At 41.7% G+C, this 15,676-nt stretch overlaps 1 protein-coding gene across 2 annotated transcripts; it reads right to left on the bottom strand.

Moving 5' to 3' along the window:
* Positions 1–32: 32 nt before the first annotated feature.
* LOC134455438 (tripartite motif-containing protein 16-like) lies at positions 33–10,515 on the bottom strand. Of its 2 annotated transcripts, none has more exons than XM_063206494.1 (6): positions 9,905–10,515; positions 9,391–9,486; positions 8,741–8,974; positions 4,444–4,607; positions 4,300–4,346; positions 33–757 (listed from the first exon to the last, which is right to left on the bottom strand). In XM_063206494.1, the coding sequence occupies exons 1-6, from the start codon at positions 10,493–10,495 to the stop codon at positions 228–230; spliced, it is 1,662 nt and encodes a 553-aa protein (XP_063062564.1). In that variant the 5' UTR covers positions 10,496–10,515; the 3' UTR covers positions 33–227. The 2 variants fall into 2 exon arrangements, with proteins under 2 accessions (XP_063062564.1, XP_063062563.1); XM_063206493.1 differs by having other exon boundaries at positions 4,300–4,359; positions 4,448–4,607.
* Between the last annotated feature and the right edge of the window lie 5,161 nt (positions 10,516–15,676).

The following is a 15,676-nucleotide window of genomic DNA, read 5'->3' as shown; positions in this document are numbered from 1 at the left end:
GACACTGGAGGGCCTGGCCAAGAATATATATGGGAAGTACATACTGAACACCCATTCTACATGCAATTCAACAAACAAACAAAAAAACCCCAAAGAAACAAAAAATACAAGGTCATGTTATCATTGAAAAATTCTCGCAAAAGTTGAAATTCTGAAACGGTTCACAATATATATTTGCTTTTTGGCATATACAGTAGACATGAATGTGTTTTAGTGCTGGTTTGTTATCACTGACACAATTTGATTTTGCTGCCAACATTGTAGAGCCGGAAGGCAGGATATAGCGGCTCAGTGAATGTGGTCTCTACTTTGTGCAGCAGAGTCATAGTGTTAGCAGAGACACTGTAGAAGCTCAGAGTTCCTGCCCTGTGATCCACATACACTCCTATTCTAGAGGAGATCTGAGCATGAGGGAGATCAGTTTGTTTATTATTATGGTAGAAACAGAACCCAGATGAATAGCACTCCAATGCCCAGGAGTTTGTATTGCAGCCAAGCTTAACATCATTATTACTTCCTTTCCTCTTCAGCCCCTTGTATGAAACAGCTATAAACACATAATTTCCAGACCACTCAACCTCCCAGTAGCACCTGGCAGATGTAGCCTCTGAACACATCACCTGTGGCACATTACTAAATCTGTCTGGATGATCAGGATATGAGTGACTCACATTAACACATTCTACAACTCTGTTTCCCTCAGACAGTCTCAGGACATCTTGAGCCGTGTTGGGGTCCAATGTCAGCTGATGGGAATCTGTAGATGGGTTTAAAATCATAATTATTAAATTGTTAAGAATTTGCCAAACATGTAGGCCTAGTCCAGTAGTATTGTGAAGCAATTAACTGTTATAATTAAATTATAGTTTGCATGCCACATTATATGATGTGAGCCCTCTCACACAGAAACACACAGAGCAGAGCCCACATTTCATGTGTCATCACACAAATACACACACACACACACGCACGCACACGCACACGCACACGCACACGCACACACACACACACACACACACACAAACACACACGCATTTCTTTTGCATTACTTTCTTTATCCTGATGTATCCTGGATGTTTGTACTTCAGTGTGTGTGTGTGTGTGTGTGTGTGTGTGTGTGTGTGTGTGTGTGTGTGTGTGTGTGTGTGTGTGCGCTCGTGATTTGAATGTAGTGCGTGTGTGTGTATGCACTCTTAAAAAGGCTGGGTTAAAAGTAACCCAAAACAACCCAGCGCTGGGTCAAAGATGACATAAACCCATTATGGGTTGGAATAACCCAGCACGTTGGGTTACACATTTTAACCCTGTTCATTGGGTTAAGTTGGGTTATGAAATTTACCCAGCAGATGGGGTGAAACTACTTAATTGCTGGGTTGAACTTACCCAATGTTTGGGTTGCAAAATTTAAGTCAAATCAGGGGTAAACCAAAACTCTTACTGCCATGGATGGTTTGTCACCACCTAAAGCAATGCTAAAGTAATGATACGTTAATAAGTAATTAGTCAGCCTTGCTCAAGCATAGATGCAGGGAAAATGTTAACAAAAAGTGGCAGTAAGAATGTTGGTTTACCCAAGTTATCGTCACTTATGCTTATTCAATCTCATTATGCAATATCAATTAATAACGACCTCATGCCGACACATACCACACAGATACAGCTTAGGCCTATTTCAAATCGAAAGTCAGTTTATTTTATATGCAATTAAAATACACAGCAATATCCCAGTAGGTATTAAGGGCAAAAAAAACACATATAGGAAACACACATGACTTCTAACTTAAAATTAAGTGATCCTGCCTGAATCATCTAAATTTTGGTTTGGGAGCAGGCAAATCTGATGATCTGACAAGGTTGAAGCTAACTTAAAATGACAATAACCTGAAAATACAACACTGACATTCTTACAAACTCAGGCAGTCTCTAGCTGAAAAGTTAATGAATATAAAAACACTTTCATCCATAAAAATCCACGCTACTGGCACTCTCCTTGGTTGTGTGCAGAGTCAGGGCAGGGCTCAATCAATATCTCCCTCAGTCAACGTGTCCTCATAGGAGAAGGCAGGTGGCAACCAGACTGACACTAAGGGAAGTGGGGGGGGGGGGGGGGGGGAGTTTTGATAAGTGGGCTGTCAGATTCTTTTGAAACACATACCATGGAAAACACAATACACAACATTAACTAAGGCTGTAACGATATTGCATCGAACCGAGGGATCGCGGTACGCAGACCCACGAACCCCTATCGCGACCCTTCCTCGCAGAATCGCGATGCGCCCTTTCCCAGTTTACCCCTCAGTCTAGAAAACAGCAGGATACAGGCATATTTGCATGCGCTTAAAAAGACAAGTAAAAAAGGGGCGCGCACATTTGCGAGTAACACTTCCATTCACCCATCTCTCTTATAACATGTTCCGTCCAACCAGGGGACCATTCCATCATTGGCGCTGAACTCAGCGGCGCTTACGCGCAAAAGCGGAGTTTCAACTAACAGCATCTTAAACTTGAGGCAGACGCCGTTCCACCACCGAGGATCAGCTCCGTCTTGGCTAGTTTCACTTCAGCCGCGCTCATCAAAGCTGGCGTTGCGCTCGTGCACGTTGTACATGGGAAGTCCATGTCGACGATTGTCGAAAATGCGATCATGTTGTAGACTCGGGCATGCCTTGTCAAATCAAGTCTTTATCAGAGATGTTAGGCGACCATCTGTAGGTGAGCGGTAACGCAACCGCACTTTGATTGAGGGACCAGCGTTCAATCCCCACCATGCGTAATGACAGATCATTTCTCAATTATTGAAGGGAGAGTCTCGTCCGAACCTCGACTGCCATCATTTCAATGCGCAAAAATAACATGCTTGCATCATCTAAGGTGTTTTAATTTTATCTTTCAGAAGAATTTATTTTATGATAAAAGGCATAGACTAGGTAAAACGTTAGGCAGAGATAATTGAATCATTGCAATGCAAACTCCAAGCGTAGTCATCTGCAAGGTGGTTGTGAATACGTTTTTTTTTACTGCCTATGCTGAAAATAGCCTAGACATTTAAGGTAGGCCTATTGGTAGACCTAGGCCCTATTGCTTGACAGCAAATGAAGCCAGCCATAAAGCGACATCGAAGGAGAGAATAGGCAAACGTATGTTATAAAGTTTTCATTTCTAACATGTCGTCATGCAAGACTTAAACCCGGGATGCCCACTTCTTACGCAGCGCACCTGCCCACTGTGCCATTCACATCTTCCTTGTTGCAGAAGGAATTGTCCCAACTCATCTTAGTAAATCAACACTATAAATGTTTTTTTTTAAATGTGCCGATTATCAGAAATCCCGCGAAATGAAAGACAATGGTAACTATTGTAGTTTTTACTGGCATTATCACATCATAGACTATTAAAATAGAGTTACTGGTTCGCTTTGATCTCGTAAAATGATGGCGGGAATCAAGCGGAACGTGCCCGTTGTGACAGCTGTTTCCTACAGGTTCATGTTTTGCGCAACACTGATTAATTTAGCCTGGTGTTTAACCTGGGAGCTACCAGGTTAACGTTGGAGCATAAATTACCGTGGCAACTCAGCTGAGTTTCAGGTTAGCAAGGCTGATGGAACGGATCTCTGTCTAAAAATAGCTTAGTTTACCGACTTGAGCTCGGATTTGGGGTTACCGCCGTTGATGGAATGGTCCCCAGCACATGCATCTGTTGTTATCCATTGCCTGAGCAAACTCCGCGAGACGAAAAACTTGGGCAAACGTCGGAAGGTAAAGCACAGAAATGAACAACAGACCAAGAAGGCTTTATCAAACGTGTGAAGACGTTTTTTATTCATGCATGCGCCGTTGTATGTTGAGTGGAGATATACGTTGAACGGACAGAGAGAGAGAAAGAGAGCGAGAGAGCGAGATGCTCCGTCTGCCCAAATTCTTAGACCAGCCTGAAATCGCCACGCTCTAATAAGGGAGTGTCGTGCGAACGTTGAGGTCGATGTGGATATCTAAGCAGCATTTCTTCCCCGCATTGACCGCCAGTCTAGCGAAAACATGCTCCATTTCAGCCTCTGCATCAGAGGGCGCCCTTGACAAAATGTCAAATCACAAAACCAAACAAAGGACAACGTGCATGTTGCATAGTGAGAACATAACCGAGGTTCATTTCGAGTTTTGTTTGTATAAGCGTGTGCGCGCTGCTGCACGATCAAAAAAGTTACAAAAACATTACTCATCAAAATTAAGTGTTGCATTGTGTGTGTGTGTGTGTGTGTTCTGGGTGTTAGTAATTAAATTGCTTGACTGCTTTACTTACATTTCAGGAAATCCTCTCTGGTCACAGGCTCTGAAGGTCTGAAAATGCTGATTTGTTCACCTGTTGGAAAGAAGCACAATAGTGCTGAGCATTCTTGACCTGGCCATGATGGGCAGTGCAACATTATATCTGTGACTGTGAGACATACCAGTTTTAGTCATGTCCTGTAGTCCCTGGTGGAGCACATCCTGCAGTTTCTCTTTGAGCACAGTGAGGCTGTCACTCACTCTCTCAAAAAGCTCATCTGTATGCACTGAGCATGTAGATGACTTGTCAGATGGAGTGGAGGCACACAGAGACTGGAAACTCTATGAGATGCAAACAATGAATTTCAAATGTAAATAAATAATCACACACTGATTACTGTACGCTGCTTAGTAATATACACCCAGCTGAGTAAGGAGACCAACTAGATCAGCTGAGCTCCCAGAGGAAGCTGACAGCTTTGCTACACTCTGTGGCCACACAGTAAAAATTTACAAGGATTTCAGAGTAATTTACTGTGAAATCTCACAGTTAATTACTCTGATGTTCTGGTACACTATGCTACTGTGATGGTCACACGGCACACAGCAAATTAGTCTGAAATCATTGTATCACTTGCCATTTCTCACCTAACTTGCACATCACAGTATTTTACTGTGCTCTTCAAGGATAACCAGCATGACAAAGTGATAAACTAGGAAACATCACAGTAAACTACTGTGTGGGCGGAGCATCTATTAACCCTCTACTGCATGAATTATTATATTTACAATGTAAAAAATGTTTCAGTGCTTTTTTAGTGTCAAAATGAGTTAAATAATAGATTTCCCAAAAAAAATTAACATAATTATTTTTAATTAAGATTTTAGCTTATGGTTGCCATATGGCAACTTCATGCAGTCGTGGAATCTTGTGTAAAATCAGGTTTTTCCTCAAAAGGAGACTTTTTCCTTGATAAAACTCCAATATATTACTTTCCAAATGTTAAAACTCATTAAATTACATAAATTAAAATATATATTTTTAGTATTTAGTGAAATTATTTTTGGTAAGAGAGCAAAATATGGTCAACAATTCGGCCCATAGACATGTACACACATTTACAAAAAAGCTTCCGAAAAGGTTGTTTACACCTATTTGCAAACATGTACAATGCATTTTTACATTGAACATGTCTAAAATTACAAATATAAGTACAAATTATTCATTTGGCACAAGAATTATAAGAAATATCTGTAAAAATAGCCTCATACTACTCTAATTCTAAGTCATTCCAATGGGGTTGATTGGGGTGAATGGCCAAAATGTTGTTCCATAACTGCATGAAGTTGCCATATGGCAACCATAACATTCTACCATTTTACAAAAAAACCTTTGCATCTAAAGTTGTTTTAATGATGAAAAATAATAGTTTACATATTACAGATAGTGTTTTTATTTTTTTTTATAACAATATTTTGGGCTGAAATGTTGGTAATACCTTGGTTTATGGAGGCCTTGAGCAATGACCTCCACACACCAAAGTAGGTGATGAAAAAGGGCTTCCTGTGTTTATTTCTTAATCATGTGACCTGAAAAAAAAATTTTGGTTTCAAAGTAAAAGGCTGTCTTATCACAAATAAGTCTAAATATATAGGTTATAGTGTACCATCTACTAGAAAAACTGGAAAAAGTTAACGGTTGCCATATGGCAACCCTATGCAGTAGAGGGTTACATTATTAGTGCATTGGGGCACAACTTCAGTCAAAGACAGGTTGGGCTCTTCATTACAATCACACCTTTCATTGACATTTTCAGCAAATTATTTCATTCTTAATGTCTTGTGGTATACATGTATACACCCATCATCAGTTGACTATTTCATCCCCACTCTCTGTCAAGTAACAGAAGAATGAGCTTATATATATTGGGAGATATACATGACCATCTTCATGATGGTGGGAATATGGTCATTTTTCTTGTGTACCACTTTAAATAGTACAACCCCTACAATAAACACAGAATATAACAAGGAGTAATATTTTGAAGCACACTTAATATATTCCTTCTAGATAAATGGCTCTCCATAAGTGCATTGCATGATGGGACACGATCTGAAGCACGTATGTCCTAAGCCCCTCCCCCTCAGGTTGCACATATTGACATGAGGAAGTGAGAAAAAAGATGACCAAGCATGGGAAGACATGTAGCAAACAAGAAGTTGATGACTAAATGTCGATGAACTGTCTGAAGGCCCAGATTGTGCTATATGGCAGTCTTGGCCTAATGGTTAGGGAGGTGGACTTAAATTCAGAGGGTTGCAGGTTCAAATCCCTCCGAACCCTACATTGCCCTAGGGACAGCAACCATTGTTGTATATTTGTGTATCACTTTGAGTAAAGGCGTCAGCCCTCAACCCAACTGACATGCCTTCCCATTGAACTTTCGCCCACTTCAAGTGTGTAACAATATCTTACTGTGAACTCACAGGGAATTACTGGCTACTAATTGCATTCATTTCACAGTAACATACTGTGAATTCGTCATATCACAGTTAACTACTGTAAAGGCGTCAGCCTTCAACCCAACTGACATGCCTTCCCATTGAACTTTCGCCCACTTCAAGTGTGTAACAATATCTTACTGTGAACTCACAGGGAGTTACTGGCTACTAATTGCATTCATTTCACAGTAACATACTGTGAATTCGTCATATCACAGTTAACTACTGTGCGGTTATAACAGGTGTTTTCTTCGTCTAGGCCATGATTGGGTGCATTATGTGGCTGCCTTGGCCTAATGGTTAGGGAGGTGGACTTAAGATCAGAGAGTTGCAGGTTCTAATCCCTCCTAACCCCGCATTACCCTAGGGACAGTAACCAATGTTGCATATCTGTATGTCACTTTAGGTTGCTCCTGGCCATGATGGAGTGTAATTACTTATTGTCAGGCCTAATTAGAAGAAGGTCTATGATTGGAAATGTTGCTGGTTCTGCTTCCAATAAATTGCAACCAATGTGCTACACAAACACTTTTTTAAGTTGGCACCTGCTAATGCCTTTGTCTTGGATGTGCACGCCAAAACTCCAGCATCCAATTTTAAATCAGAATATTGCCACCTAGTAAAAAAAATAGGCTATCTTGTGAAGTGCCATTGCACAATTGAAAGTCAAATGCTTGACATGATTGACATTGCCTACCATCAACCAGGAACAATGGTAGTGCCCAATCAATCTGTCAATTAGTACCTGCCCTCACTTGAGTATATATGACTGTTACAAGTTCATTGAATTACTTCCTGCAGCTGCCACATGCCTGATTACTCTGGTCACATGGTTAACTTTCACCTCTATATAAACTCAGACTGTCACAATGCTTGAGTTGCTTGCCTAAATGACTGGTTCGCTGGCTCTCTGTCCGGCTTGTTGGTTAGTGAGCTAACTGACCGACCAACTGACTGTTTGTTGGCCAGCTGGTTGGCTGGCTAACTGACTCTTTTGGTTGACTGTATGGCTGGTTTGTTAGCTGGCTAGCCATACAACTGACTTGTTTGTTGGTTAGTTGGCTGACTAACTGAGTGTTAGTTGGTTAACCGGCTCTTTAGCTGGCTAGCTGACAACTGACTCTTTTGGTTGGCTGGTGGACTGGTTTGTTGGCTGGCTTGCTATTTAGTTGGTAGTGAGTATTGTGGTAGCAGGTACCCTTTTTGGTGTGTTGCTTACTTGATTAAGATTGTCTAGTTATGCTCAACTAGAGTATTCTATGCACACTGGTTAATGTACTCTCATCCAGGAGATAGCAATTATTAAGTGATAATAATATTGCACATACTGCAGAAACTTGAATTTCTCTGTGGTTATGGATAGTTTGGATGTTGGATAGTATGGATAGTTGGATAGTATGGATAGTTTTAGTCTATCAATACAAGAGAACAGTGTAATGGACTGGTTCCCTGCCACAGTTGTCTCAGTCATGGTGGGGAATGGGAGGTGCCACAATAACATGGTAGCTACCTCTTTTGTGGTGATGAATGGAGGGGCGGGATCATGGTAGTGTGGGTAGGGTGACAGTAACTTACTGTGGTGTGGCCACAGTAAACTACTGTGAGAAGATCACAGTAAACTGTGAGGATGGCCACAGGGAATTACTGGCTACTAATTGCATTCATTTCACAGTAGTTTACTGTGACATCACGGGAATATTTTTTACTGTGCACCAGAACTAACACTGGGCTCCATTAGCAAGAGCACATGTCCTGCAAAAGGCAAAAGGTTGCAACTTACATAAACTATTACATTTGCACCAGGGAATATACAGTCATCACAGTTCATGATTTTTATGTATAGAATATTACAAAGTGGAAATGTTTTTTCCCTCTCCTATTCTTTAAAACAGGTCATTAATATTAAATCAATGTATTTCCCATTAACTATGTGTTATGGTTATATCAATGTAGTGTTTATGCTACCATGGTACCTTGAGAAAACGGATGTTATTTTCACTTTGTGAGAACTGCTCCATCTCAGCAACTCTCCTCTTCAGCTCAGCGATCTCCTGCTCCAGTGTCTCCATGAGATCTTCAGCTCGACTCACATCAGCCCTCTCCTGATCTCTGATCAGCTTCGTCACCTCAGAGCGTCTTTTCTCAATGGAGCGGATCATCTCAGTGAAGACCCTCTCACTGTTCTCCACTGCTGCATCAGCAGAACTCTGTTGGAACACAAGACAACACCACATCGAGAACATTTGTTCTAAACATCTGTGATTGGCAGCAAGACATTTTCTCCATGTTGTGTCTTGTGAGGAACTAAAAGTACTTTTGTGGTGTAATTACAACACTAGCACATGGCATTACATAGCTATTACATCATTTAATTCCATTGTACCTAATGAGAGAGATAGACCGTGTTATTACTGAAAAACACTGAAAACATAACAAAGACCCACCACAAACTTGATCCAACCAGTGCTGAGTTAGCTAATTGTAAGACACGTACACAGGTCCACTTACTCAGATAAGTTACTTGTGTTGGAAGGAAACTGTGTTTCTTTTTTTACTTTTACTTTTAGCCTACTTTTGACACCTCTGCAGGGCAGTCCATTGTGTTGTGCGAAGGTTAACTTACCTGAAGAGTTTTCACAGCCTTTCTGAGGTGTTGTAGGTGAGTCTCTTTTTCTTTTATGATGTCATGAAATGTTCTCTGTGTTTTTCCAAGCTCTTTCTGGAAGTAAAAAAAGAAAACTAAATGTGTAAACTTATATAATCGCAATATATTATAATATAGGCCTATCCTTTAAACAAGGCCATAGCACTGGTTTACTGGTCCCTACACACAAGCATAATCATTGGGCCTTTCTATACATTTCTCAGGCATCTGCTCATAAGACCTACTTGTAGTAGATAGAGCCATGTCATTTAACTGGGTGAAAAGCAATATACATACAGTATTATTTACCTTAATGTATGACATCATGTAATTTAATGACAGAGTGAAAAAGCATGGCGACATGTCTGTATGTCAAATACTGAATGTTTGCTTGGCATATATTCACTATTTTTTGTTCAGGAGTGTCTTAACTAAAACGTAACTTGATTGAAGTATGCCATTGCTGCTATTGAGAGGATACATTACTCCTCACCTGTTTCTCTGTCCGCTCTGCTGCAATTGAAACTGTGTCATGGCCTTTGTGTTCATCCATGACGCACAGCACACATATGCATGTCTGATCAGTGCGACAGAAGACCTCCAGCAGTTTATCATGCTGAGAGCAGATAAGATCCTCTAGTTTACCAGCAGCGTCAATCACCTTGTGTTTCTTCCCTGGGTTTAGATCGTTGTGAACTCTGAAGTGAGTTTCACAGTAAGAGGACAGACACATCAGACAGGACTTGACAGCCTTTCGCTTTCTCCCAGAGCAGACGTCACACTCCACATCTCCAGGTCCAGCATAGCAGTGGGCAGCAGGAGCAGACTGGAGTCCCAGAAGCTTCAGCTTCTCCACCACTTCAGCCAGCATTGTGTTTCTGCCCAGAACTGGCCTTGGAGTAAAAGTCTGTCTGCACTGTGGGCAGCTGTAGATTCCCTTTGGAGCCTCTTGATCCCAGCAGCCTGAGATACAATCCATACAGAAACTGTGTCCACAGTGAACAGTAACTGGATCTTTTAAGAGATCCAAACAGATTGGACAGCTTAACTCATCTTGCGCTAATAACACACTGGCCTTTGCCATTTTTTGCTACTGTAAATTGTTTTCACTCTAGGTCGTGATCTCTCCCTCGCAGAACAGCAAAGCAGGAAGAGGAAGAGCTGAGTGTCGTTTCTGTGTAAAAGGGCCGTGCCCTAAGCAGGGGGAGTGGCCTCTGGAGGCAGTCACATGAATGTACAGGGATGACAAAACCTTTGAACTGTTGTAATCTGTCCCTGCTCGTGTCAATTTACAGTATTGTTTGCAATTTTAGTAACTTCAGGTTGGCAAGTTGCGCTGTGTAGTGTAGTTTTGTAACTTTATGCTTTCTATCTTTTGACAGGCATAAATGTGTGTGTGTGTGTGTGTGTGTGTGTGTGTGTGTGTGTGTGTGTGTGTGTGTGTGTGTGTGTGTGTGTGTGTGTGTGTGTGTGTAGGCCTACATTATATTACCAGAAGTATTTGCTAACCTGACTTGACTCTCATATGAACTGCCATCCCATTCCTAACACATCTGATTCAATATACTGGTCGATTCTTAGCAGCTCTTGCTTCAATTCATTTGGGATGAGGCTGTCCACAAGGTTGAGGAGAGAGAGTATTTATAGGACATTTGGGATGAGGCTGTCCACAAGGCTGAGGAGAGAGAGTGTTTATAGGACATTTGGGATGATAGCTATAAGCTCAATATTCAAACACATAAGACAGGACTTGACAGCCTTCCGCTTTCTCCCAGAGCAGACGTCACACTCCGCATCTCCAGGTCCAGCATAGCAGTGGGCAGCAGGAGCAGACTGGAGTCCCAGAAGCTTCAGCTTCTTCACCACTTCAGCCAGCATTGTGTTTCTGCCCAGAACTGGCCTTAGAGTAAAAGTCTGTCTGCACTGTGGGCAGCTGTAGACTCCCTTTGGATCCTCTTGATCCCAGCAGCCTGGGATACAATCCATACAGAAACTGTGTCCACAGGGAATTCCAACAGGATCCTTTAGTAGATCCAAACAGATTGCACAAGTGAACTGATCTTGAGCTAAAAACACATTGGCCTCTGCCATGTTTGCACTGTTTTCTCTCGTCTTGCACTCTTTTTCCCTCTCTAGGTTACGTTCTGTCTCTCCCACAGAGCAGCAAAGCAGGAAGAGCAGGAAGCAGAGCTGAGTTTCGTTTCTGTGTAAAAGGGCCGTGCCCTAAGCAGGGGGAGTGGCCTCTGGAGCCAGTAACATAGCAACACACAGAGGGTGCATCCCAATATGTGACCTTGCCTCCTCCACTTGTGCTTGTCTCCTCGTCCCGCCTCCTGGCCCCTCCTCCGTGGAGAAAACGATAAAGTTTCCCAGCTGTCAGCCTCGCCACAACAACTTTTGAGGGACTGTTTTTCATTCACCATCCCAATTGCAAATGAGAAAAAGACTTTACAATTGAGCTTTTGCAAGATATTGAAATATAATGCTGTTGTCAGTGATGTCATCATGACGAGAAGCAAGTGGAGGAGGCAAGGTCACATATTGGGATGCACCCAGAGAGGACAGAAGAGACCTGAGTTGTTGTAATCTGTCCCTACCAATTCCACTCAGTAATGTATAACATTGCTTGGTTACTTAGTTTGCAAAATGAATTTGTCATCTTGCACTTGGTAATGTGTAGTGTAGATTTGTAATGAAACGCTTCATGAGAGCTGTTTCTGTTGTTTGAAGGGCAACATATTTTTTCTTAACAGGATTGGACAATTTTGTCCTCATTTGGGAGTGGACTAGATTTGAGATTTGACTTGACTTTGACTCGACTTCACCTCTGGAGACAGTTATTTTACATCTGAACAGCAGAGGGCAGGAGTGAGCTTGCAATAAACCTCTCAATGCCCAAACTTTGTTTGCCTCAGTCACAGAAGTATAGTATGAGTAATTGATGTACAACGCTATTCTAAATTAGAGATGAAATATGAATAAGTTGGAGATTTTGTTCAGCCTATCATCTCCAACTTATTCACATTTCATCTCTAATTATTGTTATACCGTTATTGTGATCTACTGAGGTGGAAGAGTCTTTGCATGTCTGAGGGCCTAATTGATGAGGCCAATATACTGTACATATTTTCATGCTTTTGGTGTGCGTGTGCTTGCGTGCGTGCGTGTGTGTACTGCACATTGTAAAAATATAGTAGGCTAGTGAAGAGGAGGATATTCACCCATCACAGGTTTAAATCTGAGCTTCCAAGGTAGCAAACGTGTGCTCTCTGCTTGATAATCAGCACACCACCCAAACCCCTATGGCAGGGGTGTCAAACTTAAATTGACTGAGGGCCAAAATCTAAATTTGGAATGAAGTCGCGGGCCGAACTCAACTGAAATGGACTAAAATTGTGCATTCATGCACCTCATACTCATAGTTAAATTTCACATACACTCTTTCCCATCATATTTGTCTGTTCAAATGTGTGTGCACATCCTGTGATACAGCAAATTTCAGTTCAAGTTGTGTTACGCTATACATTAATGGTGTATGTGGGCCAACTGTAAAACACATTTGAAATGATCTCGCGGGCCGAATAAAATGGCTCCGCGGGACAAATTTGGCCCCCAGGCCTGAGTTTGACATCCCTGCCCTATGGTCACTCCATCATACTGTATAGTATGCAGCCTGGATATTTTTATTATGTATCTGATATGAGATCTGACAACAAGACATCTCTAGCATACATCATATTTTATTAAGAGATTTGTTTTTTTTTTAATTTCATCTTTCCTGATGGCAGAAATAAATAGATTTAATCAACTACATTTATGAATTTATGAATTAAATAAAAGGCAGGGAGACATTAATTAACATTGTATCTTAAATTAAAGCTTAACTTTATTTTACAGCGTGTATGAAGCCAAGACCCTGGATAAAGGGGCCTTAGTGAAAGTGGTCTGAACTTTGTGCAGCAGGGTCAGTTCATCATTGGAGACATTGAAGAAGGACAGAGCTCCTGCTTTGTGATTCATATACACTCCTAATCTGGAGGTGCTCAGTTCCAGAACAATGTCAGTCTCTTCATTACCGTACAGGAAGGTGAACGTTGCAGGAGAACAGCTCAGACTCCAAGACTGGTGATTGTGTCCAAGCCAGGCGTCCATTCCCCATCCTGTCCTGCTGATGTCTTTGTAGGCCACTGCTATGTATATGAATGATGTCCACTGGACTTCCCAGTAGCAGACTGCAGGTGTCTCTTCTCTGCAGAGCACTTGGTGGTGCCTCTGGAACCTCTCTGGGTGATCGGGACACGGCTGGCCCACGTCATGATTTGCCACCTCCCTGTTACTCTCTGACAGACAATAGACATCTGTTGGCTGTGTTGGGGTAAATTTATAGCAAACATTTTACTATGAAGCCCATATCTATAGCGCATTATGTGTTGGAGTCTACAGTAAAATGATAGGAATCTATAAAGGAGATGATTATTTTCACAAATAGATATACTGTACATGTAGATGAATACATTTTCATAGCAAACATTTTACATTTCTTCCCACATATGATGCATAACCAACTTAATATTTTTTAATTCAATTTTTGCATTTTTACTGGTGTGGTACAGCAGGCCAGTTTCTCTCTCTCTCTCTCTCTCTCTCTCTCTCTCTCTCTCGTTCTGTCTGTGTGTGTGTGTGTGTGTGTGTGTGTGTGTGTGTGTGTGTGTGTGTGTGTGTGTGTGTGTGTGTGTGTGTGTGTGTGTGTGTGTGTGTGTGTGTGTGTGTGTGTGTGTGTGTGTGTGCGTGTGTGCGTGTGTGTCCGCACGCGCAGGCGCACGCTTGAGTGCATGTGTGCATGTCTCTACACCTGCACTCACAGTGTAAGAAATCTGCCCTTGCCATCCTTTTGGCAGAGATCTGCAACACTTCAGTGGGGAGAGGCTGGTCTGAGTCTGCCATACAGAGTCTGCTGATTTGATCACACATGTTGCTTCTCCTTCCTCTGAGACAGACTTGTCCACATCCTGGTTGAGAGGAGAGCTCCTCTGCAGCTACAGGGGGATGAAATGCTTTCCTGGGTCTCACCGCGTCCTTGGTGTCCATTGCACAGCAGGTTTGTTCACACACTGTGGACAGTTAAATTCTTCACTTCGATGTTGCTCTGACTTCCATGCAGTCTGGAGAATGGAGATGCCCAAGAGTATCAATATGGGTAGACCAATACATTTAATCCAATCTGACTGCTATCCTGATCATGAGAGAAAGAAAAAGCAGGACTACCCACCATGTACAGCCATTCAAGGTGACATACAGAACTGTGGAGGGGAAAGTAGTTTTTTTCTTCCAGGATTGTAAAGGGAATATTTACTTTATGACACGTGGCTGTTCTTGGTGTAATTACATGAGATGGCCAGCAGTCGGGGCTGTGCATCTGTGATAAGCAGAGCAATATCTAAGCATATGGTACAGCATAATAACGTTAGTGGTCTGTGAGTGTATATGGAATAAATCATATAGAATACTGCTCTGTAAACCACAGATGCACAGCCACGAGTGCTGGCCATTTCATCACGCCACATGTAATCAGTTTGCTGGGCTTAACAAAAAGTAACTCACTCAAGGTGAGCCAGGCATGTTTTGACGTGCAAGTCTTCAATATTGTCAAAGTAATTTTACACTTACACTTTTGTTATTTATATAAAATGTGTTTTGTTGGCATCCAATCTTTGTTTATAATCTGATCTGATCTGAGATCTAGTTTGCTTCAGTCTGTTTCTATCTTATTTCTGTCACCTACATACAGTATTTTGTTGACCCTAAAACGACCGAGCGGGGTCAGACCCCGGTCACATATTTTTGTGCACTATTTCTGTCATTTTCATCAGAAAAACATTTCCTTTCAATTGACAGCTTGTCAATATACTGTATATGTTGTGCATGTTGTGAATGATTTTTTTCTCTATTTAATATGTGCATGTAAGTTTGACTACCCTTCAGCAAAACATTAAAATGTAAAAATGCAAAAATTGCTTTAGGTTTATCAACGAGGTAAATAAATTTGATTGACCCCTCAAAAATAATGTACACTATACAGTGTTATTCCTATATAAAGTCTTTGGGGTCATAGATGACCCCGCTCTGTCATATTAGTAGCAAAAGCAGCCCAGTCGCTTGAGGGTTAAAGATGACCCACTGTCGGCAAATGACTCTAGTACAGAGAGCATGAGTGCGTTTCAATATGCGACCTTGCCGCCTCCACTTGCTTCTCGTCATGATGACA

The sequence above is a fragment of the Engraulis encrasicolus genome, chromosome 9 (assembly GCF_034702125.1).
Source record: "Engraulis encrasicolus isolate BLACKSEA-1 chromosome 9, IST_EnEncr_1.0, whole genome shotgun sequence".
NCBI classification, from domain to species: Eukaryota; Metazoa; Chordata; class Actinopteri; order Clupeiformes; family Engraulidae; genus Engraulis; species Engraulis encrasicolus.
This window is presented reverse-complemented; position numbering and strand designations above follow the sequence as displayed.